At 36.8% G+C, this 27,634-nt stretch overlaps 1 protein-coding gene across 1 annotated transcript in view; it reads left to right on the forward strand.

The window, feature by feature from the left end:
* ANO4 (anoctamin 4) overlaps positions 1-27,634 on the forward strand; it is a 333,674-nt gene that overhangs the window by 245,117 nt on the left and 60,923 nt on the right. The window contains exons 10-14 of the mRNA XM_081311559.1: positions 6,061-6,116; positions 8,491-8,612; positions 10,954-11,088; positions 12,147-12,243; positions 18,514-18,574. Coding sequence (XP_081167685.1) covers positions 6,061-6,116; positions 8,491-8,612; positions 10,954-11,088; positions 12,147-12,243; positions 18,514-18,574 — 471 coding nt within the window. The remainder of the gene's footprint in view (positions 1-6,060; positions 6,117-8,490; positions 8,613-10,953; positions 11,089-12,146; positions 12,244-18,513; positions 18,575-27,634) is intronic.

The raw sequence follows: 27,634 nt of genomic DNA on the forward strand, positions 1-27,634 counted from the left end.
TGCTCTCATGGGGCAAAGCTGAAGGATATATACATTGGAGTCAGGAACCTCAGTGATCTCAGCAGGTTGGTACTCTAGGCCAAATCTAGCAAGATGACATTTAACAGTTTGTAAATGTAAAGTCCTACACTCAGATCAGCAAAATAACTGCCCCAGTACAGTGTGGGAGAAATGTTTCTCAACAACATCATGAGAAGAACAGATTTGAGAGTTGAGTTGAATTCAAGCTCAGTGTGAGTCACTAGAATAATGAAGCTGCCAAAAAAAAATCTACTTTGATCCCAAGCTGCATAAATTAAAATAGAATAGGGAGAAATAGATAGCTACCTGGTCTAGATCCGAATATACCTGGAATATATATTCAGAGAAAGTCGGTGCAGGTGCATGTAGAGAAATAAACCTAATGTAGGATCTTTCATAACTTGGATGGTGTTGTAGTTGAACACAACCCATTCTCTCTACAGAACTCATCCATCCTTAAAATATACCCTCTCCATAAAGTCTTCTGGGCCCATCTAACTTAAAGGAATTCTTCCCTCTTCTGAATTCCTATGACAATTATTTTTGGAGTGTTTATTTGATGATTTTAATATTATACAACTCTTCTTTTATTGTCTACAATTGCTTTCAATGACATTATGCAAATTTACCACCTAAAAAAAAACCACTGCCAATATTTTGCATCCTAAGTAATTTAAATATTAACTTCGTCATTTTTTTCAACAAATTTGGAGAGCATGTATACCTTTCTACCATACTTTATTTTTTTTTAGTTATGAATATACTAGAAAACAAGTGAGTGAATGTCAAATTATTATGGCAGTAGCTATTCTGGATTACTTCATAAAACACAAATAACTCAAAAGACAGCCCCCTTACTAACACTATATATTAGCATTTGCAGTCTACCTTGCAATTCATTGTGACAAACTAGTATGCTGAAAAGTTACTACTGAAAACTGCTGGTCTAGATAAAAAGCTTCAAAACTATAAAGAAGCTGCCTTATTCATCTTTTCATTATCATGGCCTAGCACAGTGTCTGGCTTCTAGAAAGAATTCAAAAAATGCTTGTTGAACTGAACTGAAAATATTTTTTAAATGATTGCTGTCTCCTTATGAGTATCCTACACAATTGCCAACTCTACTGTGAGGCCATACAGCAATTATTATGGTATAATAATATTTGCATCTCAAATTGGGAGCTGTTTTTACAGTTAGACAAAAGGAAATAAAAGAAGGGCAGAGACCGTGTTTTTTCAGTGTTCTGAAGGAGCACTGAAGTATAGTAAAGAGATTCTAAAAGCTTCTATGATTTGATGAAATGAGGTGAAGGATTATCTTTAAAACCTTCAGCACTTCAATAAGGATGAAATTGAAATATGTCTAATTAGATATAACCATTCACAGAATAAATTATTAAGCCAAGATTATGCATTATGATTAAAAATGTAGAGTAAAACTACAAATGGTCTATTTACTTACTTTGTTGTCATCTTTGGTTTCATAAATTAACAACCTGAAAGTTGGAAGAAAATTTAATTTCTTGATAGAATTAATGTTTATCCAATGTTATTTTCTGCCTGAAACTTTCTGTCATCTTGCATAAGCCAACATTGATTAGAAATAACACAAAAATATTGATTTGTAGACATGATTCATAAGGGTGTTTTAGTGGAGTATAAACTGCCACTATGTAAGTTTTTCAAACTTACTCTGAATTTATTGCAACTGTGAAAATCAAACCTGGTAAAGCTCACTTTAAAATAGAGCAATTAATAACTCAACAAAGATTCATTGAGCAGTATGTGTGCATACAATGAATCTTGAAAGGTATTTGTATTTTCAAAATGTGTGTTTTTAAAAGTGAAGTTTGTAAAGTCGTAAACTTTAAATATGAGCTACTTTATCACTTTGCAGGACTTGATAAGTTATGATAAACATAAAGGTTATCATCAGAGTCTCTTATTATGTTTCTGTGATCCTATTTTTTCTAACATCTGGGATATTTGAAATGTATCAAGGACATATATAGAATATTCAATAGATGCTCCAGGAAATCAAAGCTTTATGTAACATAAATCTTGACCTGAAAGTAACTTTAAAGAGCAACATGTTAAACTTCTACTTCTGGCCAAGGTGAAAGAACAGGCATGAGACTTATTCTCCCACCTGAAACATCCGAAAAAGAAAAAAGATAAATTATATGACGCAGTTAGTTTCAAGACACTGAACATTAGGAAACCCAAATCAGGGATCCTTGGAAACAGAAAACAAATGGGATGAGCCCCACAACTGACTACCTTTCGATTGGCAAGGAAGGAGAATCCAGGCAAAGCTGGGGAGATTTCAAGTTGAGAAGATGTTGCTGAGAGTCCCGGGAGCCCCAGGCATCTATAGCTCACAGAACAAAGTTCCAGAAAGTAGAGTTTTCCAAGATCTGCAGACATGTCCATACAAGGGCACAAAGTTAACTTTATTGCAGATTTCTCACTTTGAATATAATCAAATTAGATGACAATAGAGCAAATCTTTAAAGTATTGAGAGAAAAAAAAAAGTAAACTTAGAATTCTATACCGGTGAAAAAAATCTTCCCCAAAATGGAGGTAAAATAAAGAATTTTTCAGACATATTAAAACTGAAAGAATTCATCATTATAAGATTTCTCCTATAAGATATGTTAAAGACGTACTTCAGGAAAAAATATATAAATATTCTTATGCTTTAAATATCATGAATAGGTAACTGACCACTTAAATCAAAATAATAACACTGCAATATGAGGTTTATAAAATATGTCAAAGTAAACTATATGTTATCAATAGCTTAAAGGTTATTAAGGGAAAGAAAGCAGCCTCCAATTTCATGGGACTTTCACTTGAAGGTAGACTGTGATGAGTGAAAGATGTGCTTTAAGCTCTAAATCAACCACTATCAGAGCAAGAACAAAGAGTGATGGCTAAAGAGCCGACACAAATAAATGGAATCATGAAAAATAAGTAGTACCAAAAAAAAAAAACCATAAAATAAGAAAAGAACAAATGGAACAAGTAGAAAACAGTGTGGTCACAGACTTGTATGTACCTCTAAAACTATCAGTGATAAGTGGTCCAAAGACCTCAATCCAAACACCAGAGATTAATACATGGAATAAAACACAGTCTAAGTTATTACTTCCTGCAAGAAGAGCACCTTAAGTATAAAGAGACAAATAGGTAAAAAGTAAAGGGATGGGAAAAGATATGTTACCATAATGAAAAGGAAACTTAAGTGGATATACTGATGCCAGAAAAGTAGATTTCAAAGCAAAGAATATCACCCGGGATAAAGAAAGTTTATTTTATAATGATAAAGAAAGTTAATCTATTACAATTCATTAAAAAGATGCAAATCATAAAATAAACAAATAGATAAGTTGGACTTCATCAAAATTAAAAGTTTGCTCTTTAGAGAAAGATTTTTAAGAGAATAAAAAGAGAAGCCACATACTAAGGAAAAAAATTCCAAAGCATATGTCTAACAGTATCTAAAATATATCAAAACTTCTCAAAACTTGTTATAGATTTGAGACTGTAGCTCAGTGGCAAAGCACTTGCCTACCATATGTGAGGCATTGGGTTTGATCCGTAGCACCGCATAAAAATAAACAAATAAAATAAACACATTCTGTCCATCTACAACTATTAAAAAAATCTTGTTATAAAAAATTTGTAATGGGCATAAGATTTAAACACATATCACAGAAGATATGTTGGTGGCAAACAAGCACATAAAAATATTTTTAGCAACATTATTCATGAGGGAATACAAATTAAAGCCACAATGAAAATCACAACACACACATTAGAATGGCTGAAATGAAAAGGACTCACCACTCTGAAGTGTTGATGAGGATGCAGGAGAACATGAATCCTCGTCCACTGTTAATAAAAATGTGAAATTGTACAAACACTCAAGAAAACAGTTGGTGTTTTCTCAAAAAACTAAACACATACCTGCTATATGATCTAGCCATTGCACATCTATGAATTTATTCAAAGAAAAAGTGAAGCCACACATCTGTGCAAACTTTTACATGGGTACTAATAGCAGCTCTATTTGTAATAGCCCTACGCTAGAAATACCCCAAATGTCCATCATCAGGAAAATATACAAAAAATTCTTATATACTCACATAAACAAACTGTTATATACCAGATGATGGAAGCTACACAGCAATAAAGAGAAAGAAACTACTGGTAGTCATTTATAACCATATGGATGAATCCCAAAATAATTATTTAGAGTGAAAGAAGTCAGATGAAAAATAGCAAATACTTATTGACTACATTTATATGGAACTCTAGAAAATGCAGACGATTGATAGTGAGAAAAAGCAGATCAATGTTTGCATGGAGACAACGTGGGGAAGAACAGCAGGCTACTAAGTGGCATGATAAAACTTTGGAAGTTTGATGAACATCTTAGTTGTGTTGATGGTCTCGTGAGTACATATGCCAGAATATATCTAATTATACACTTCAAGTGTGTTCTATTTATCATATCTTTGTTATAACTCATTAAAGCTATTCTTTTAAAAGATCTATGTATTTACCTACACTCCTATTTTATGGATGAGAAAATTGAAGCCTGAGGACAAAGGAATTTTTCCAAAGTCGGACCACTAGTCTAATGCAGAAGAGTTAGGTTTTTCTACAATGAAGCTTCTAGGTCAAAACAGAAGAGCTTCTGACTTAAAATTATCCTTTTTTTTTTTTTTAATGACACATTGATCTGCTTCTCTCTGTGCATTCCCTTTTATGCCAAGCACTGTACTAGATGTGCTTCATTGTTTTTCTGTTTGAAAACTGATTTCCAAAAAGCTTCTACAAACCAATGGAAACAAACAACAAATTGAAAAGACAATCTACAAAATGGGAAAAAAATATTTGCAAACCATATATCTGGTAAAGGGTTAATATTCAAAATATGTATGAAACTTACAGATAGCAATAGCAAAAAAAAAAAAAAAGATAACCTGATTTTAAAATAAGCAAAGGACCTAAATAGACATTTTTCATTTTCCTAGAGAAAATGTGCAAATGGCCAATAGGAATATGAAAAGGTACTCAACATCACTAATCATCAGAGAAATGCAAATCAAAACCACAATGATATCATATCACACCCATTAGAATTAGAAAAGCTGTTATCAAAAAGATAAAGAGTTAAATATGGTGATAATGTGGAGAAAAGAAATCTCCCATACACTGCTGGTAGAAATGGAAATTGGTATAGTCCTTGTGGAAACAGTATGGAGGTTTCTCAAACAATTTTAAATAGAATTACTATATGACCCAGCAATTCCACTTCTGGGTACACATCCAGAAGAGATATGTGCACCCCTGTGTTTATTCAGCATTACTCACGATAGCTAAGATACAGAAACAACCTACATGTCTATGGGCAGATGAGTGGATAAAGAAATTGTACATATACACAATGGAATGTTCTTCAGCCATAAAAAGAAAAAAAAAATCCTGCCATTCTGACAGCATGGATGAACTTGGAGGATATTTTGCTGGGTGAAATAAGCCAAACACAGAAAGACAAATACTGCATGATTTTACTTATTGGAATCTAAACATGTCAAACTTTTGGAAGCAGAATAGAAAAGAGGAAATAGGAAGATGTTGGTCAAAGGGTACAAAGTTTCACTTATAAAATGAATAAGTTCTGGGACCTAAGGTACAGCATAGGTGGTGATGGATATATTCATTAATTAGATTGTTGTAATCATGATAGTGTATTATGTATATCAAATTATCACACTGTACACTTTGAATCTATTCATTCTTGACAACTCAATATTTAAAACAAACAGATTTCCCAGCAATTGATCCCAATTACCTAGCAGATTGCAAAGTTTTCTTTTTAAACTGTTGGTCACCCCAAGTAGGTTTGAATTTTTTTAAAGCCTAGATTCTTTTTTTTTCCCCAGAAAGTACTGATCTTGGTAGTCTTGAGAATCGTGAGGATCTAAACTCACTATTAACTGGAATGGGTTTATTTGTTGCTTTAGGTCTGAATCGCTTGCTTACCAATGGCTCCTATGAAGCTGCTTTTCCCCTGCATGAGGTATTGTGCTGCATTTTCTTCTTCCTTTTAACTTGTTACTAAAACTGGCTTCTAGGGACAGTCATCAATTGAGTTTGTGGCTATGGCTCAGAACTGTAGATATTTGCTCAGAATGAATTTGATTTGTTTAATGGGTAATTGGGGAGGGTCTATCTGCATTCTTTTTATCTCTCCCTCAGCATAGATTTATTTCTCTATGTCTTTTTCTATAATTGAAAGAACACTTAAGAGTCACTCAGCATGAATTCAGAGGAACGGCTTAGGGACTGTAAATCATGCAATTTAAAAGTCGTTGAAAATTTGCATGAGGCACCAGACAGAGAGGGGAATGTTTTTGAAATAGATAGTCTTTGCAATGAATAAATTTGTAGGTATTCCTTGAAAGAGTGGTAGGAAGTCATTTTGCAAAGTTTCCAATAAACAAAGGGTGATAAAGGAAATTAATAGTATTGTATTCATCATTATAAGATATATATAGATGTTGACATTTTCCTTATTTACTTCCTGGTCTTTGTGATACATAATGACTTTGATAAGCATAATGGTGATCATGCTTAATTTGGTTTTCCAGTAGATCTTGGATTATCTAACCCAGAATTCAATACCTGAGTTCTCTCATGATTATTGAGAGGTTATTGTCATTTTCACAGTGTTAAGCTCTACCATGTACCATCACTATAGGACACAGAGACTACAAGACAAATGTCCTAGCCCCAATTCTGTGCAAACAAATTAACCAGCTTTAAACTGTTTGCCAATAAACTTTGGAGGACAATTCCACCTCTACATAAATGGCAAGTCTTCCCAAAATGTACTTTTTGTTTGGCTTACAATTTTTTTCTCTTGATTTTGAACACTAAGAGGATGTCAAAGGTGAGGTAGAATTTTTAGAACCATAATTATTAAGAAAACTAGAAGCTGTGGTCTGAAATGCTATTTGCAGATGACTGAGAGACACTTTTTTAAATGCTTCTTTTAGGTTGACCAAAGCAATCATTTTGACACAAAGGTTTACAGAGGCCACATGCATGTATTTCTGAACTCTGAAGACAGATTTTTTTCCCAAAAGTTTCTTTGTAGCTTCCTGTAGTTATAGGCTGGCTTTGCCTAGAGAATATTTCTATGGGTACCACATTCTCCCCACTCCAAGTAATGGTAGGCAGATGTACAATGGCAGGGGAGTAGATAGCCTGGCATGAGGATATCCGAGCAGAGGCAGCTACAAAAAACCTACAGAATAATTTGTGGGAGTCTCTACAAAGTAAAGCCCTACATTCTAGGAAAAGAAAATTTCCAAGTTAGTAATAACAACCACAATAATACCATTACTGTTTTAAATTTTTTGGGTGGAGGGTAACCAGGGATTGAACTAAGGGACACTTGACCACTGAGCCACATCCCCAGCCCTGTTTTGCATTTTATTTAGAGACAGGGTCTCATTGAACTGCTTAGTGCCTCACTTTTGCTGAGGCTGGGCTTTGAACTTGTGATCCTCCTGTCTTAGCCTCTCAAGCTGCTGGGATTACAGGTGTGCGCCACCACGCCCAGCTCCCTTTTTAACTTTTTGCTCTCAGTTTAATTCATTTATATTATTCGGCCTCACAACCACCTTCACAGGCAGGAAGGACAGGTATTGTTGCCCTTATTCCATGTTACAAATTTAAATAGAGTTTGAGAGAAAAGTTCACCCTCCTTAGAGTCACATAGTGAGTTGGTGGTTGAACTGAGTGAGACACACCCATGTTCCTTTATTCCCACCTCTTTATTCTTTCCATTAAGAATGGGATTCTCAGGCTGATGTGAATAATTCATTTGCCTCCGAAGGTTTATTTTCTGTTGGTCAAACTACCATTGCCATGAACTCACCTCAGAAAAACAACCAGCTCTCTGGCCCTTGGTTCCCTCATTTGTTGAATGAGGAGGTTGAATTTGATTCGAATGATTAGAATCCCAAGGTGGCTTCCAGCTTTCACATTCCAGGATTTTCCTGTTGATCAGGCTGTGAAAAGGCTGTGGCTATGGCTGTTGGTACCAGCTACCCTACCTTGAGTGAAACAGGGAAGAGATCTAACCATACTTGGGCAGTTCTATGACATTGGGAAATCAGGACTCAGAGTATTTAGGGGCTTGTCCACGATCTCCTACATAAACAGCAGTGGGACTGAATCCGCACTCAGTTCAAACCTGCCTGATGTTTACCAGATGTCATTATCAGCAAGATGACATCCAGATTAACCCAACTATGTCCCTTTTAACAGAGAGGGCTGCTTTTTCCTTCTTCTCACCCCTGTTGCTACTCCTGCTAATGTTACCCTCAGAGTTTCCTTGTGGCTGTGTGGATATCTCCTCATTGGCAATGGTGTTTTTATTCCAGGGAAGTTACAGAAGTAAGAACTCCATTCGAACCCACGGAGCTGTGAACCACCGGCATCTACTCTATGAGTGCTGGGCTTCCTGGGGCGTGTGGTATAAATACCAGCCTTTGGATCTTGTCAGGTGAGTTTTTAACCAGCTGCAAATAGAAAGTCTTCACTGAAAGATGAGCCATCACGGAGGGGAAAAAGGTTCCAAAGTGCAGAGTTCTTGCTGTAATTGCACTTCTTCCCTGAGGGTAGTTTGTCAGAGGACACTGGTTTTCTGGCTAAACTGACTTTCCCTCTGACAAGGTTGGGGCCCAGGAAGGGAATAAGAGATGGGCAAGGCTCCCTGGGAGACCACTTGAGGAGCAGGTTACCCTTGTGACTGCCATTGACAAATCGTTCTATAGAGAGGTAATACTGCTTCCATGCATTAATCACAAAATGGAATATTGTTGAGTATTCCTAATATAAAAATCGAAAAATCCAAAGTGGTCCATAATCCAAAATTCTTTGAGCACTAACATGATGCCGCAAGTGGAAAATTCCACACCTGATCTCATGGGCTGCATCATAGTCAAGATGTAGGTATAGGAGCAGGGTGGGGTGGCACATGCCTGTGATCCCAGCGGCTAGCGAGGCTGAGTCAGGAGGATCGTGAGTTCAAAGCCAGCCTCAGCAATAGCAAGGTGCTAAGCAACTCAGTGAGACCCTGTCTCTAAATAAAATTCAAAATAGGTCTAGGGATGTGGCTCAGTGGTTCAGTGTCCCTGAGATCAATCTCTGGTACCTACCACCTACCATACAAAAAAATATTGCACAAAATTACCCTCAGACTATGTTTATGAGGTGTATATGAAACAAAGGAATTTCATGTTACACTTAGATACTGTCTTCAAATTTACTTATATATTTGTAAACATTCCAAAATTTAAAAAACCCAAAATATGAAACACTGTTGATCCAAAGCATTTTAGATAAGGGATACTCAACTTTTACCATGTAAATAGCACATTCCAATACACTTCAGCTTTATTTTAATTTTAATTTTAATTGAAAACTACCAGCATTTAAAATTTGCTTTAATTACGGGTCAGAAAGTATATCAGCTTTTAATATATGATAATTGTGAAGTGAAAATGTATGTTTTTAAAAATCATATCTGCCCAACCTTCTGCCATAACAGCCCTATTCTCTGACATCTCATTGTTTATTTAGAGACTGGTTATTAAGGTTCACTAATGACCATCCTCACTTCATGGATTCCTCGTTAATGAGAGCATCATGTCTCATTTCCTAGACTAGCTGGATGTGTTTCACTTACACTGGGGCCCTAAAAAGTGAGCTCTGGGGGAAAAACAAAAAGATAACTATTTCAACCCCTGAGTAATTGTTCTTCCTAAGAGAGCCCCTGTTACCTTGTTGCCAAGTGCTTATTCCTGATGCTCCAAGGACATTGACGAATTATGTACTATTCTCTGTGTTGGTAACAAATGATCCAGATGATCTGGATGAGTTGAAAATATTTTCTGAGATGAGATAATTTTCCTTTGACCAGACTCAATGCATGAAGAAGAATAGTGAGAAAGGGAAAAAAAAATTCTCTTCCCAACCTCAGTCCCATGTTACAGAATTAGATTGATTAGAAATTAAGATCATTACTTCGGGCAAACTATCTCCACCCATGACAGTGTTTTGATCAAGATTTTACAGTGACTCAATGAGTATTAATTAGCTGTTCATTTTATTTCTAATACTGTGCTAAGTACTGTTGACAAAGATAAATGGTCTCTAGTGTTGAGAAACTCATTTTCCTCCAGGCAAACGGGCCCTGCACTCTTGAGATAATTAGAAAAATACCAGACCATCCACAATGAGGGAGGTAACGTGTGTCAGGAAGGCTCTAAGTTTTACTATTCAGAAAAATGGAAGGGATGGATGTGGGTCAGCACCCCTGACCCTGAGAACTGAGTCCTGGAAGAGCAGCAGGATTTATGTCGGCAGAAACAAGAGGAATGAGTAGATGGATTTGTGGAGCGTCTCAGGAATCTAATCTCTTAAATACTTCTTGTCCGGTAGCTCGTATTTGCTCCAGACTCTTGAGTCTAACCACCCCCTAGCATCCCTGCATCTCTTCTGCTTCTCCCTTTACCTCCATCTATTACCTATTATAACAGGCGTCCCCTACTTTGCCTCCCTTTTCCTACTCTGGCCCCTTCCAATCCAATCTGTGTTCTCAGAACATGCTTGTGTATAATCCCACTCTTGGATGGAAGGGCCAATTCTCTTTCTGATTTAAAGTAAAAGGAGAAGAAATTAAACCCCAAGCCTAGATTGGATCAAATGTTCCCTTCTCTTCGCTTACCTTCTCTGCGTTTTATCAGGAAGGCCACTACAGTGTAAAATGACTGAACAAAGTGTTCGAGTGCTGAACTTCACACACTTGACTGTAATTTCTAAGTCTGTCGTGCCTCATACAGGCGGTACTTTGGAGAGAAGATAGGGCTGTACTTTGCCTGGTTGGGCTGGTATACCGGCATGCTCTTCCCAGCTGCCTTCATCGGATTGTTCGTCTTTCTGTATGGAGTCACCACCCTGGATCACTGCCAAGTCAGGTACGGGGAGCTCTCGGGTGGGCCTGCCTTTGCAGAGTATTTTAAAATGGTTCCTTATGCTTTGGGGTATTCTCAGACTGGAAACACAGCTTTTCATTCCAACTTCCTTCCCAATCTCTGATGGAAAACCTCAAAAGGCTCAATTCACTACTTGTCTCCACCCATTGTTCTTGCTGCTATGTGCTTCAGCTATTATGGAAGCAAAAGTTGCCTTTATAGACATACATACACCTGGAGCAAATCACTTTCATTCACTGGCTAAAAACTGCTCTCTTCCTTCTTTTACCTTTCCTAAAACTAATACCTACTTCAAATAATGGCCTTACAATCCTTTTTCATGAATTCTGATTTTTATAAGGACCATTTAAATACCTAGATCACAAATACAGCTCACCAACTTACCAGTGTCCTGGGAATGGTTCACAGTCAATCATTGTTTCCTTGGTTCTCTCACCAGAATATAGTTTAAGATATTTACAAAAATCTTATTGCAAAGCTGGATGGTGACCTTAAATAATATATGTAACTTTTTAAAGTGATCACAAAAATAAAAGTGAGTGATTGAGTCTCCTCCCTATTGAAATATTTTACTTACTGAAATTGTTAATGAGATATAATTTTCTCCCAGGATTAAGGTCCCAAGTTATTTTTATTTAGTCCTCCAGTTTTAGTTTTGTCATGCACACAGAGTTTAAATTAGGCATTTTTGGGTATCTTGTTGCTTCCATAATTCATTATGAAATTGCTTCAGACCTAAGAAATTTTGTGAAGAACTTTTAAATAATTTGGGGTATGACCACCGGTGTTTTGTTTCATATATTTTCCCAAGTGTAACATTAATATGTAAAGCCAAGAAACAGCTTCATAAATAAGTAGCTTTATCAAACTATTAAACTGTATAGGAACTTATTTATATTAAAACAGAAAAGACTAAGAAGTTTCCAAGAGCAAAAGTTTAATCTACTGAATTTTATCAGTTGAACATTTTAATGAAGTTGCAGGAGAAAAACGATGGTCCATGTCATCAAAAAGCAGTCTTTTTCTGTTTTCTTTTCCAGTAAAGAAGTCTGCCAAGCTACAGATATCATCATGTGTCCTGTGTGTGATAAATACTGTCCATTCATGAGGCTGTCTGACAGCTGTGTTTATGCCAAGGTAAATCCAAACAGGCAGCATATTAGGTGGATTGAATTTGACATATACCTCCCTGAGGGACCGTGAGCAACTATATTCTCTGTCATTTCCAGTCTTTCATATGCAAGCTAATGTTGTAGGATACACTTATCGCCATCATTCAGTAGTCTAATGCAAACATCTTTTTAAATGGACATATGTATTAGTCGGCTCTTGGCCACTGTGACCAAAATACCTAACAAGAGCAACTTAGAGAAGGAAAAGTTTATTGTGGTTCACAGTGTCTCAGGTTCATTCCATGGTTGGCCAACTCCATTGCTCTGGGATTGAGGTAAGGCAGAAAATCATGGGGAAGGGCATAGTGGAAGAATATTTTTCAGCTAATGGCAGCCAGAAAGGGGGAAGGGAGCAGATTCTAGGGACAAGATATATTATCTTCAAGGGCACCCCCCCCCCCGTGATCTACCTCCTCCAGCCATGCTCTACCTGTCTGCAGTTACACATAGTAATCCATTCAAATTGTTAATCCAGCCAATGGGTTAGTCCACTGATGAGGTTACAGCTCTGATAATTTATTGTTTCACCTCTGCATATTCCTGCATCGTCTAACATGAACTTTGTAGGTAATATGTCATATTCAAACCATAACAACATGTATTTAAAAGATAGGTTTCTAGGTATCATCACAAGAAGCTAAAGCATGGCACAGTGCAAAGAGAAAAGTTCAAATTTTTATTGTTATTTAAAGTAACTTATTTGTATTGTTGATGACACATTGAGCAATGATATAGGTCTCTCATAATATTGTATATTCTGAGAGAATTGGTGTGTTTTGTGTTGTTTTGCTCTTGTAATCCTGTCTACTTCTTTTTACATTTAAAAATATTGTTCTGATAAGGTGTGTACAGGTTTCACCAGACTGCCAAAGGGATCCATGACAGGAAAAATGACTAAAACCCATGCTCTAAGTATTCCTCTACTAATCCAGGACCCTGGGTATTCTTGTGTTATTATTGGAGACTGTCATGAGCAAGTCTTTTCATTAACATAGACCAAACACATTTGTGTCTTTCTACAATGTCAGAATTTATTGAATAATAAATTCACAAGCTACACCATTTTCATCAGTGGCAGTTCACTGAATACTTGTGAGACTCACCTGGTAATCATAAGCTGGACAATCACAGGTTCTTTTACTCCAATTTTAATTTCTAATATCTATTAACACTCAAGTCACACATTACACTTTACACAAATATATGTGTATATTTAATATATATATGTATATATATAAATATGTATATACATATATATATAAAATATCTATCTATATACATATAAAAGAAAGGCTAAGAAAGGATTAAAGGTACCATAGGGATTCAGGAGGATGAACTAAGAGCAAAGGCAGAGAGAGAGATACAAATGTGAAGAGTCACCGTAGATGGTCAGATAAGATTAGGAACTAGCCAAAGAACTTGTTCAGGGTGCAGAGCTGTCAAAGTGTAAGAACTTATTCTAGGCCAAGGTCCAGATGAACAGCAGTGTCAGCTTGGAGTGGGCCATGCGTAGTCATCACAGGCAGGAGAAATCACTCTCTACTAAGGCCCAAGGACAGAGATGGAGGTTCATTGCTGTGTCAATTTTTCTAGGCAAGACTTGTGACCAGTAGCCAGGTGATGGGTCAGGATGCTGCCTTATCCAGTCTTGGGGTGTCCCTCCTTTTATGGGTTTCAAGTGAGAGGATTGCATCATTTGGTGGTCTGGTATATTCAATAAGCTTGTGGGACTATTTTTTTCCAATGTGATGTGAGTTTGATATGCTATACCCATGCAATTGTGTTCTCCTGACTAATTTGATAAATTCACAGGGGGTCATTCTTAATAGCATGATTGATTGATTTATTAGTTTATGCCTTATGGTTGTGCCAGGCAGATGGTGGTTGTTTACTTGTACAAACAAAGTGTGGAATTATCCCAGCTCAGCACTTAAACTCAGAATGGAGTAGCTTATGGCAAACTACTGCTTTACAAAATGGAGTCACAAAGGTCTACACACAGCCTAAAAACTGTTCTACACATCATGGAATAACTCAGGGAGGGCTCAGCCTGCTCTCCACAGGGACACATGACATATATAGTTTGGATTTTTTAACTGCTCTCTGCTACTTATCTGGGAACAAGTTATTTAACCTCCCTGAAGCTGAGCTTTCTCATCTATAAAATGAAGAACATCAGGTTTGTTTCACATGTTTGTTTTAAGAAGTGAGGTAAAATATATACTGAGCATAATGTTAGTAAGTAATAGCTGCCATCATGTCCCCCTCTTTCTCATCATTATAGTGAACAAGACTGTGATTCACAGCCGGCTCAGCTGCTTATCTCATTGACCTTGTACATATACAGCTTTTCTGAAACTGAGTTTTCTCATGTATAAAATGCAAGTAATACATATCTTCTTTCCACTCCATTGGCATGTCATGACTGAAGAAGACAGTGTATGTGAAAGTGCTTTGAAAAAAAAAAAAAAACATGGCACCATTATTTCCATCAGATTTTTGTTATGTCCCTTTCTCAGGCTATGTCTTACTTTATTATTGGACACATTTATCTAATCCCAAGAGTCTTTTTACCTAGGGGCAATGTCACTAATGGAAAAAAAAATTAGCTGGAGTTTGGGTTAGTGAACTCTTTTTCCAAGAATCACTGCATATGGATTTGCCCAAATTCCAGATATAAAAGAGTTGGCAGATTTTATTGAACCTCTGCAATTACTGCAGCCTGGATCTATCTAATTACTCTGTTGGTCTTGCACATTTTTGTTCCTTTTAAATGAGAACATTTGAAGGGAGCCCAGATCCCGCCCATCCATGATGTCTTTAGCACTGCAGGTGGCTGGTCCCTGTGGTTCAGGGAACCACAGAAGTCAGCTGTGATTTTAGAAAGATTTAGGCTTTTAGTATGTGTCACTAGGAACCAGAAAAGCACAAGACACTTTCCTATCTTTGGTATATGAGAACAAATTTAACAGAGTAACCTTGGAAAATAGAGATTTGGTGAGGATCAGAAGTTCTTTCAGTAATAGAGTTTTATTTAAAGGTCATGAGATAACCCTGAATGACTCAGGTTTTAAAATTCTGCTTTGGGGAAATCTCAGAAACAGAAGCTGAGTTTCTTTGGTTTAGGATTTTATTTATTTATTTATTTATTATTTATTTAATGTAAAGTTAGGCTTGGGTGAAGTTCTCTTTAGGAGAAAACATTAATAATTCTTTAAAGGGATCATCATGAATAGTTTAGAGTACTTAAATTATATAGGGGCTTCTATTAGCAGTTACTCTACCTAACAAATTATCTAGAACAATAATAATTTTAACAATAGTCTATAGTTATAATAATAAGTAGGTAACCCACATTTATTATTTCTAATTCTCATAGGAACTTCAAGGTAATTATTATTATCCCCATTTTACTCAGAGACCCAGAGAGGTAAAAACTATTCATCCATGGGCATACCACATTAAGCAGTCAGGCCTTGGTTTATCAGACCAGAAAGCATATCTTCTTGACCTCTGTGCCTCACTGAGCTGTAAGATGTTTAGGTTCTTAATCTAACATGTGTTCTTGGCCTTGAAACATAACAAAATGAAGAATGACAGAATTGAGATGTCCAAGGTTTCCTTTAGAAACATTTTATTACAGCCTGACGTGGTGGCGCAGGCCTATAATCCCCGTGACTCAGGAGACTGAGCCAGGAGGATTGCAATTTGAGGATAGACATAGCAGCCCAGTGAGGCTCTTGCAATTAAACAAGGGTTGTTGTTGGAGATGTACTTCTATCCCAGGTTTAAAAAAATATTATTAGAAATGTCAGAGTGGGGCTGGGGTTGTGGCTCAGTGGCAGAGCACTTGTCTTGTACATGTGAGGCATTGGGTTCGATCCTCAGCACCACATAACAATAAATAAACAAAATAAAGATATTGTGTCCATGTATAACTAAAAATATTTAAAAAGAGAAATGTCAGAGTGGTTTGATGGGACTTTAGGTGCACATAAATACTGGATGGAACAAGAAGATGGTTGCAGCTTTTTATGAACACAGGGCCTCTCAGCCTAGAACTGGCCACCCAGGTCCCCAGGGGTCTCTCTCTGCCCACTCATGCATATGATCATTCTGTGGATGAGTTCTCTTCACACAGCTGACTGCTGTGACTTTAGGTTTCTTCTTTTATGTCCTTAAGCATATTTTTGTGCTTATTTTTTGTGGCTGTTTTAAATCCTCAATATGTTGATATAGAATGTATGCTATTTCAGAAAGTGTATATTGCCTAATTGAGAATTGCGGGGGGGGGGGGGGGTGGCAATTGTCTTCCCCAAATATTCTGTTATTTTGGCCTGTGGGCCAATACATCTAGAATAGTAAATACTTTGAAGGCCAAAGTCCAAGCCCTTGTCTGTGTGTCCTGGTGAGTTACAGAGAGGACAGTGTGGCCCAGGTACCACTGTGTGCTGCTTCTCTACCAGAGGACATTTCTGGTCAGTTTAATTTTAAAACCTGTTTAAAAGTAAGAAGAATTGGGATAAGCACTTTCCCTTGGTTGACTGTGATCCACCATCCTTGGGTTTTAAGAGAGAATGGACAGCTGACCAGGCAGCACCTACTTTCCCAATGCCCCAGGCAAGTAGGAGGTTTGGCTTATTGTAACTTATCTGAGGGAGGGAAACTAACTGTCCAAGGACCACTTGGAGGCAAGACCATAGTATACATATTTTTTTTTAACCTTTTCTCTCACTCTGCCACCTACTGCCCCCCCCCCCCCGACGTCACCACCATCATGCACACACAACATCTTTCCAAGGCAACTTTTTGTCTTCCCTGGGTCTTTGTTTTCTTCTGTTAGCATCTGTAATCTACTATCCTGCTTTTCTGTGGTCTATTTTGGCAGAGGGTAGCATCAGCATAGCTAGCTTACCATTTTACTAGGAAACAGAAGCCCCTGTTAATACCTCACCCAGTCTGATTTGCTTACTACCAAATTAATAACACAAGCAGAAAATTGTCTCCCTCCAAATGTTTGCATCTCTGTCCTAGGGAAGTATTCCGATTGGTTCTATTTTGAGCCACATGCCTTTTGGGACCAGTATGAGAGAGATCTGTTACCAAGGGAAAGTAGAATAGAGGCAAAATGATCAGGGCAGCCAAAACCAATGACAGCTACAATTCATTCCAGAACCTATAATAATGGTAAAAATCACCACTTCTACCAACTACTCAGATAGAGAGCATAAACCAACTACGTGCCACCAGAACTTTCAGGCATATCCCTCTGGAATATGAAATACATGGGCTTTAGATGTTTGTCTCACGTTAGGTGTTTGGATGCTTCCTATCTCTCCTGTGTTCAAAGAAAGAGAAAGTTTAAACTTTTGGTATAATATGAAATACTTTATGCTCTGAAAACATGAAAAGACCTACTAATACTTGGCACATTCTCCAAGGGACAGTACAGTATACTTTATAGGGAACTATAAAATATTTTTTAAAAGGCTATGCTTTATGAATCCATCAGTTATCATTTCAATTTGGCATGGACATTGGTGTGATTTATACTGGAGGCAGAAATGAGCTTGGCAGTTACGCAGTAAGAATAGATATTTTTTTGCTTTTCTGCTGTGGTGTTTGCAGTAGACTATATTATTCTAGCGATAAAGTATTGCTAACTGTCTTTGTGTTGTGTGCAGTAGGTAAATATAGTGATTACTGGAGGCTTTAATAAGGGTGGAAATGGATTTTGTTAATGTTTCTCGTCTCTTGCCTTTATAATGCTGAAATCCACAGAGAAACCCAGAAAAAAATTGCTCAAAACTACACAAACAAAATAGCCATGTTTTTGAAGTGAATAAATGAAGCATTAAAACAGAGCTTGGGGAGCTAGAAACCTTTAAACCAGCAATAGCAATACCTTCCTAGTCCTAAATATAGCTATATTCATATTCATATGCATGTATAAGAGTTTTTGTAGTGCACAAAAGGGAATTCTTAGTAGCACCATTGGGGCTGCTGATATATGTTCAACTACATGATTCCCCACATAAAGGAACAAATTCTCTCTTCCATATCAGAACCATTTCAGTTTTAAAGGAACCCCTTTCTTTTTTATGGTCCAAAGGAAATATCCACTGAAAAATCCCTGCTAAACTCATCATAACTATTTTTATATAACTTGAAAAAAAGTGCAAATTTCCATATCATACATGAGAATTCAGCCTAACTCTGATTCTATAATTTCCAGGTGACCCACCTTTTTGACAATGGAGCCACTGTCTTCTTTGCTGTTTTCATGGCAGTCTGGGGTAAGTATTCTACAACTACATATAGTTTGAGTTTCCCCCATATAGTCTCTGATATGTTCCTTTAGAAGTCTCATTTTGGATGTGAAAGAAAGAGGCTTAAATAGATTTGGTTGACTTTTCTATTAGCAATAAAATGGTCAATAATTCAGTTGCTTAACTTTTAAAGCACTTTTGTAGAGGAGAAACATGTCTGATTTTTCTTCTCTTAAACCTTCAACAATTTCATCATTATTCTCTTAGGATAGAATTCACCTTCCGATGGAGACAAAAATTAAGGTTATAGTATACCAAAAGGTATACTATACTATAATGAACACCCACCTCAGTATGTAGAAGACTTTCTGGTGGAAGTAACTAACGTACAAGTGCCCACCTCTGACTTGCTTCCAGATCTAGATGAAATGACCCTCTCTAAACATGAGCTATTCATAAGACTGAACTGAGTCATTTGATACCTGTTTAAGCTACTAGCACCAATCCACCAGATGTAATGGAAACATTCAAATCCTTTTTAAAAGTAGGACTCATTTGAATTCTTAATTCCTTCATTTACTAGGCTGTATTATTTAGAGTCAGATTTTCACCCTGTTTCATAATAAAGTTGATTTAATAATATCTACATCATCAAATAATTATAAATGGTATGGAAAAATGTCTGGACAATTAATAGAAAACAGTTAATATCAGTTATGTTTGCAGAGGGAAATTCATGGAAAAGTAAGTAACGTGATGTTATCCTATATATTTTCAGTTTGGTTTGAATTTTTAAAATTATCATGCATTTATTCTACAACTTAAAATGTTGAAAATTGATGATATTACAAAATCCTACTAACTTTTAAGATCAGTCTCATGTTTTAGTTGTGTCTGGAATGAATATCAAAATCTTGTCCATTTTTCAAGGCCCAGCTGATTTTTGTTCCAATAAACAGCAATATCTTCCTCCTTTGAACTTCTAGGAGATTTTGTTTATGTCATTCTCAGGGAACTTATAATTATTTGCATGGACAACTTCTCTTACCTAGTAGGTTCTTAGTCCTGGAGAAACATTATTGTCATTGAAGACCTCATGCATTCCTTTTGGAGACAAAGGGATTCAATATGTATTTCTTGGGAGGGTGGATGGCTGGATGGATGGATGGAAAGAAGAAAAGAGAGAAGAGGAAATTGAAGAAGTTAACAAAAAATATATCTATGATACAATGAATGCATTTAAATGGTCTTTTTTTGAGAAGTGGAAATGTAAAACCTTGTTCCCTTGTGGGAGCTTACTCTAGAGATTGTCAAAAGAAAATCACTCTACCTATCTATTAAAGGTTACATGTTTTGTGACTAACCCCTTTCAGCCAAGTAGGCATTTGACCCAAGATCAGTCAAAACAGGTGGATGAGTGGCCTGAGAGGCCTGAGGTTCTAACCAGACAGGGACTTGTAGGACCACCCAGGTTCTTCTTCTCAAGAGTATGAACTGGGTTATATACAGCAAGGGAGTTTGCAGCAGGAATTGACAGTAAAAGATGTAAGAGATCAGAAAGAATGGAGAAAAAGGGGGAAGATATTGACAAACAAGGTAAAGTAGGAACCAGCTGGAATTATGAGAAGGTTGAATTTATGAGAATCAGAACCTAGAAACAGGATGAAGCAAAGAACTGGTGGAAAAGATAAAGAGTAGAGGATGCAGAAGCCAACTGGTAGTTAACTGGTAGAAAATGCAGACAATCCTCCGAAGATAAACAAAAAGTATCATCAAGTAATGTTATTAGGGGAGTATGGGATTGAAAATCCACAGTCTCTTGTGGCTCAGATCACTTAAGTCTTCATTCCTGTAGGAGTCCTGCATCATTCCTGCAAAGTCCTTGATGGACTTTGTGAAAAGCTCTCACTATTTGTGTTCCCCTTAATGCAACTGTGTTCCTTGCAAACAAAGCAGGCTAACCATAATTGAGCTTAGGCTATAGGACTGAGTTCTCATTCAGATCAAGAATGTATATCTTGTTTTTCTAGAACATACCAGCATTAGTACACATGATCAAGAAGTATAATAGGACATGCAGTGCTTACTAAGCTTTGCCACCACTACAAATGAAGGGACTTTGGAAAATGTATTCATTTCTTAAATCAGTGGTTCCCAAACTTTTTTGGGTCATAGCATATATAGTAAATGAAAATAAGTACACGGCATACGGATGGGCATGAAAGAGCTTGCTCACAGCCATGGATAGGTCTCCCTAAACATGCTAGCCTAGAAACACCCCAAAGCCAAAGGGGTTGTTATTATTTCTACATATCCACCTGCTAGCTTTTCCTACTATTAATCTACTGTGTAATGAGTTAGTGCTCTTCTGTAGACAGTGGTACCCTGGCATTATTCAGGAAGACTTAAAACACTAAACTCCCTCCCCCACTTCAGTATTTCTCCAATTTTAGATATACTTTGACTGTGATAATGGTTTATTCTCCCACAGTTTACCCCATGAGACTGTATAGAGGTAAAATTTCCAAACAGTGACATTTGGCTATTAGGCAGAGGTTATCATCTGTCCCCCAGTAACACCATTTTAAAGGATTGTATCCCCCCCCTTTTTTGGAGGTGGGAGAGACCTACACTGTGCGTGGCAAATAGGTTTTATTTTTCCCTTTGCCAACCTCAGCTGACTGGTGGTGGCTGCCTGGAGCATGGAGTTGAGAAGCTTCTAAGGTTGCAAGTGGGTGGATGGAGATTGGACAGCCCTGTGCTTTGGAGTATACTCAGTAAGATTCTGATAGATGTTCTGTAATAAACTTTGGGCCCAAGGGAACATTTTAGGGCCACTCCACCCCAGGCAAACCTGGCAAATTCTCCCTCTGAATTGCTTTGGCTTGGTTGAAAATTTACTGCTTAAATCCAGTATTAGTCCCACACATGTGCTTGTTTTGAGGAAAAGAATGATCGACCCCAGGGGTTTCTTGGTAGAAAGGGATAGATATGCCTTTTGTAGAAATCTAGAATCACCAACAATAATAACAGTTACACTAGTAGCATATATTTATTGAGGACTTACTATGTGCTAAGCACTCTCCTAAGTATTGTATGTGCATCATCTTATTTAATCTCTGCCGCAACCTCTAAGGAAGGTATTATTAATTTCCTCATGTGATAGATGAAGAAACTGAGGCAGAAGCTAGAAACTGGCAAAGCCAGAAGTTAAACTGGACAGTCTTAGCTTCTCTCCTCTCCTGATAGGTTCAGGTACTGTTAGTAATCATTTGCTTTGACTTTGGAGATCTGCACTTTCAGATAAAGGGCTTTTATGCTTGTCCAGAGCCCCATTTATGCTGTTTTGAGATGGCGATGGTCTATAAAAGCATGTGCGTTCTAATGGAGCTCAGTTTAATGGCCTAAGGATCATCTCTTTTGATTGGCAAGTTGCACCATTTAAGAAAACAAATGCTTTCTATTTTCAGGAAATTGCTAGATACAGAGATGATGAGAGCAGATATAAGTGGTTTACAAGAACTTGGACCAGGTTGAGGGTCTGTTTTGTTGCCTTTGCTGTGTGTGTTTGCCATGGAAACACTGAAGCTTCATTTGGAACCAGTTCCCAGCAGCTGGGGAGGGCCTGTGGGTTGACTTTGTTCATGTTCACACATGTGTGATAGCAGGACTCCTGGGGACCGAGGGCTCTGGGCTTGAGCTACAGTGTAGTTCTTTCCTCAGTGCTCATTTTTGTTCAGGAAGAGTAAGGGGACAGAATAATTATGGACCAAATTAGCTTCTCTCTGGAGTAAGGAGGGAGATGGTGAGTCAATAGGGAACTAGATATTGGCAGAGACCTGACAGGAAGCAGATTACTTCCCTTTGTTCTTTGTTTATGGTTTCTCTCTCTCTCTCTCTTTCTCTTTTTTCTTCCTCCTTTTTTCCTTTCATTTTTAGTGTTGCCAAAAACTAAATTTATCCCCAATAACAAACAAAACAAGGTCCTCGGAATTCTCCAATCAAAATGACAAGACAATGGTCATTTTAGTGAGAATTCAGATGCTGTATGATTCTGGTTAGTAATTGGCAAATGAAGTATGTCTCGCATTTTTAAAATTAATTTTAATATATTTGGCCTTTCATTCCTGGGTATTTGTGCCAATTTTATCTTTTATAATCTCATCAATAAATCCAACAAAATGGTGATTATATATTCTAAATAGTAGACATTTACTATATCTACTATGTGTGTAGATGCATTTGCATATGGTACCCTATCAGTTTCTCATAACCCATCAGAAAGAAATTTCTAGCCCTGTTTTATAGATGAGGCTATTGAGGCCCAGAGAGGTTATGCCACTTTACCGAAGAATACTCAATAGCTGATCAGTGGTGGAATCTGAATTTTAAAACAGATCTGATCTGCCTAACTCCAAAGTCATACCTTAGAGTGCCCCATGTCATGTACCTTCAATAGGGCACATCAGTCAAAAATGTCATCATCTTAGCAGACTGCATATTTGTTGCCACTGAGCACTGGGTGTGCAAAAATGATACCATCTCTACCCTTAAAAATCTCATAATATGTTACAAGAGAGTTTGTTATTATAATCCAAGGTCAAGCCAATTTATAATGGGTCGGCGAGGTTTCCTCTAGTCAAAAAGGAAAAGGAGAAAAACATTCACTCAAAAAGATATATTGGAAACAAGTCTTCCCTTTGCCAGGCAAATAAGTGGGATTGAGGGGAAGTGTGGAGGCCATCTTATCAAAGACAAAGGGGAGGTTGCATGTTTGCTGTGACAGGGACACGGTATGTGTTTGTTTCATAGGACAGCTGCAAGAAAATGTCACTGATGGAGTAGCTTAAAACAAGAGGAATTCGTTTTCAGAGTACTGGAAATTAGACGTACATAATCAAGGGGTCAACAGGTTAGGCTCCATCTGAGGGCTCTGAGGGGATTCTGGATGGCCAACAGCCCTGGGGACCTTCATGGACTTGAAACTGCATGGCTACAGTCTGTGCCTGTGTTCACCTGACATTCTCCCTGTGAAAGAAGTTACCTTTCCATGGCTGCCTTCTTATAAGGGTACTAGTCATATTGGATTAAGGGCCCAGCCTATGCCAATTAAGACCTTGTCTTAGCTAATTATATCTACAATGATCCTATTTGCAAATAAGGTCATATTCTGAGGTACTAGAGCTGAGGACATCCACATTTTTTTTGAAGGGACACTATTCCACCATTGTCATGTACATGTTGAGAGTGGAGGTCTTCTTATCTTATGCCATTAATGAACCCTAATGGATATAGGGTTCTCCAAGTTATCTATCCTTGTCTTTCAGGAGGAGTATCATTTCATCCAAATTCATGAAGGTACTAACATTAATTTGTTCATAATAATATTCCCTTGTATTTTTTTCATTTCTTTTAAGTTTATATGATATCACATTTTTTATTCCTAAAATTGGAATTCATGAATTCATATCTTCTTTTTTCCTATCTATTCAATTTAGAAGTTTAGCAATTCTATTGATTTTTTTAAGAATAATTAGCTTATGATTTTAATGTGTTTCTATTGTACATTTTATTTTTCATTAATTTCTGTTGTTATGTGTGCTTTCTCACACTTGAGTTTAATTTGTGGCATTTCTCCACCCACCACTCGACCCCCATGGTTGGTTCTAGAGATCAAACCCAGGGCCTGTGCATGCTAGGTGAGTGCTCTGGCACAGAGTTACATCCAGCCAACTGTCCTATTTTTAATTGCTTAAGGTGAGTGCTCAGTTCATTGATATGAGATCTTTTTTTAATTTTCAAGTTTAAGAGTTTAATGCCATAAATAGCCCTTTAGCCCCATTTAGCTGCATCCTCCGAATTGTGTTTTCATTTTTAATCAGTTGAAAATATTTTCTAGTTTTCCTTGCTATTTTTTCTAGGATCCATGTGCGTTGTTTAATTGCTGAAGACCTAGGAGGTTTTTGAGGTGTCTTTTTACTAAATTGATTTCTAACTTAATTCAGAAGACATATTTTGTACAATTCCAATTCTTCTAAATTTAATGAGATTTGCTTTATGACCACACTGTAGTATATTGGCAAATGTTTCATGCACACTTGAAAAGATCATATATCCTACTGTCATTAGGTAGTCTATAAAGTTCATTTGGGTGTACTTGCTTATTTATTTTGTTCTAGTAGTCTATATTCATGAGAATTCCAACCATATTTGTGAGTTTTCTCTTTTGCCTTTCAGTTCTGGTAATTTTTACCTGGTGTGTTTTAAATTTAGGATTATGTCTTCCTGATGAATAGATGCCTTTGTCTTATGTAATTTTCCTCTTTATTCCTGGTAATATTTCTTGTTCTCAATTGCACTTTGTCTGAAATTAATATTGCCACTCTGATCTTTCTTGGTTTGGGTTTGCCTGGTTTAATTTTTTCCTTTCTTTTACACTTAATCTCTCTATGTCTTTATATTTAAAGTGGGTTTTTTTATGGACAGGCAATTATAAATATTTTCTTTTAAAAATCCAATCTAATAAGCTCTCTTTTTGTTAGAATGTCTATTGTATTCCAAAGTATACCACATTTAAAAATACCATTTGATTTAAATATTGATTTTATTTCAATATGCCATGTTTTATTTTTATACGTGTCCCTTATGTCTTTGTTGCAGTGTCTTTTTAAATAATTGGATATCTTCATGATTCAGAGTCATCTGCACTGTTGACTAATTAGCTCTACCTTTTAATTTTAATCTTATATTGCTTATTCAAGGATCTATGATATATACTTTTAATTTATTACAGTCTATAAAATAATATAATGTTTTATCCCATGTAGTATAAGAACATTAAAAATCTGTAATTCTTCTCTCTTTTGTTCTTTGTGTTGTTGATGTCCTACATTCGATTACTATTTTGTCATGCATTTTGCTTTTATTGTTGTGGTATGTTTTCCTTATACACATTATAAACCTCTCAATACATTGTTATTATTTGGGCTTTAAGCAGATGATCACCTTATTTAGGGGGACTGAAATGAAGAAAAAATATTTTATATTTACTTTGATATTTACCATTATAAGAGCTCTTCCTGCCTTTTTATATCCAAACTTCCTTCTGGTATCACTTCCTTCCTTTAAGAACTTCCTTTAAAATTTCTTGTAACGTGGATTTTCTAGTATGAAATTTTTAGTTTGGGACTTCAAATATCTTTATTTCATTTTAAATTTTTAAAACATATTGTTGCTGGCTATAGAATTTTAGGTTGAAGTTTTTGCTTTCAACACTGTAGAACAGATATTCTCAGCCAGGAGTGATTTTTGCCTCTTTGGAGATACTGAGCTGGAGATCTTTTTGGATGTCATAACTAGAAGGAAAGAGAATACTTACATCTAATAGATAGAAGCCACAGATGCTTCTAAATATCCTAGGATGCACAGAACACATTCTACCATAAGTAGGAATTACGTGTCCTAGTATGTCAAGAGTGTTGAATTTGAGAAATACTGCCCATGAAGGTTGCGATCTTGATCCTCCTGAAGTAACATGGTCTTGCTGAGTCCCTTTAGGGGAGTCACCTGACACTTCTGTTGGAGCAGTCTCATCTACATGGGAGGGTTAAGCACTACTAGCATTTGATGATTCAGAACAATGGCCTATACTTACTTTTACAGCAGTGGATACAATTTCAGTTGTGTCAAGGTTGAAAAGCCCTGCATTGGGGATGCTGTTCCAATTGTTCTGGCTTGCATAGTTTTTGACATGATGTCTTTAATATTTCTTATCTTTATTCTTTTCTACACAAGATGGCTTTCCCCACCTCGGTCTTCTCTGAAATTTTTTCTTTTTTCTTCTTTTTGGTTCACATTTACTGGAAATGTGCCTGAGTGGCATTTTCTTTGTTTCTTGTACTTGAGGTTCATTGAGCTTCTTGGATCAATGGGTTTACAATTTTCTTCAAACTTAGGGATTTTTCCATTAGCATATTTTCAGTTCTATTCAATTAGTACTTCACTTCCACGTATGTTATACTGCTTAATATTGTCCTACAGGTCTCTTATACTCTGATCACATTTTTTTTTTCAGTCTTTAGGTGCTGCGACTAGCACAACCAAACTCACAGTACTGGCAAGAGGCAATGGGGGAATAGACACACACACACACACACACACACACACACACACACACACACACAAATATGAAGATTAAGCTGGGATCTGGTGGAGTACTGCTATCTCAGAAAAGCAGATCTGAAGAGTTATGCCAATAATCTTTATTTATATATGTCTCATTATCAGGTTAAAGACCATGCAAGCATTATTCTGTGTACTCAGGAAAGTTACAGAACTAGAAACATCTACACAGTTTTTCCATAGTTGCAATGTACAATGTTAGATTTGTATAGCACTCAAGAAGGCCCATTGTTTAAAGTTAGTATTAAGTGGGCAGACTGAGGAGTAGCAGAGCTGGTGAAACATTGTGGTTGTCTTGGATGAGAATCCCTCTATCCCTGGGAGCATGTGCCTGAGATCAAGGTAGGTCGAAGCTGCTAAGACTTTTGCACAGAGCTTCTTCGGGGCAGGGGTGTTACCATAGTAACTGGGCACCCTGAGCCCTTACACAGAAAAATTCCCAGGCAGCAGGTGCGCCACAGCCATGAAGTCATTTGGAGACCTTCAGTCTCAGTCACTGTTCTCACATTCTGTCACCGCTCTCCACATTAGGTCTTATTCTCAGCAGTTTTGTTTTGTTTCTGTTGATTTGTCCCCAGTTTCACTAATTTTTTCTTTGAAAAATCCAATATTCTATTAATCCTACCTAGCATATTTTGCTTTTCACATTATTAATCTCAGATCTCAACTAGTGCGGTCCTTTTATATTCCTGATTAGTCTTCTCATTGAGTTCACATTGTTGTTTATCTTCTTGACATGTACAGCATATTTATACTAGTTGTGTTATCATCCTTATTCTGTTCTTTCTGTCAGTTCTGGGCTTTCAATCTAGGGTTGATAGAATTTTCTTCTGGTTATAGTTTTTATTTTCCTGCTTATTTGCATACCTGGTAACTTTTCGTTAAATTCTAGAAAATGATTACTGG

Source organism: Spermophilus citellus, assembly GCF_964194105.1.
Source record: "Spermophilus citellus genome assembly, chromosome: 10".
Taxonomy (NCBI): Eukaryota; Metazoa; Chordata; class Mammalia; order Rodentia; family Sciuridae; genus Spermophilus; species Spermophilus citellus.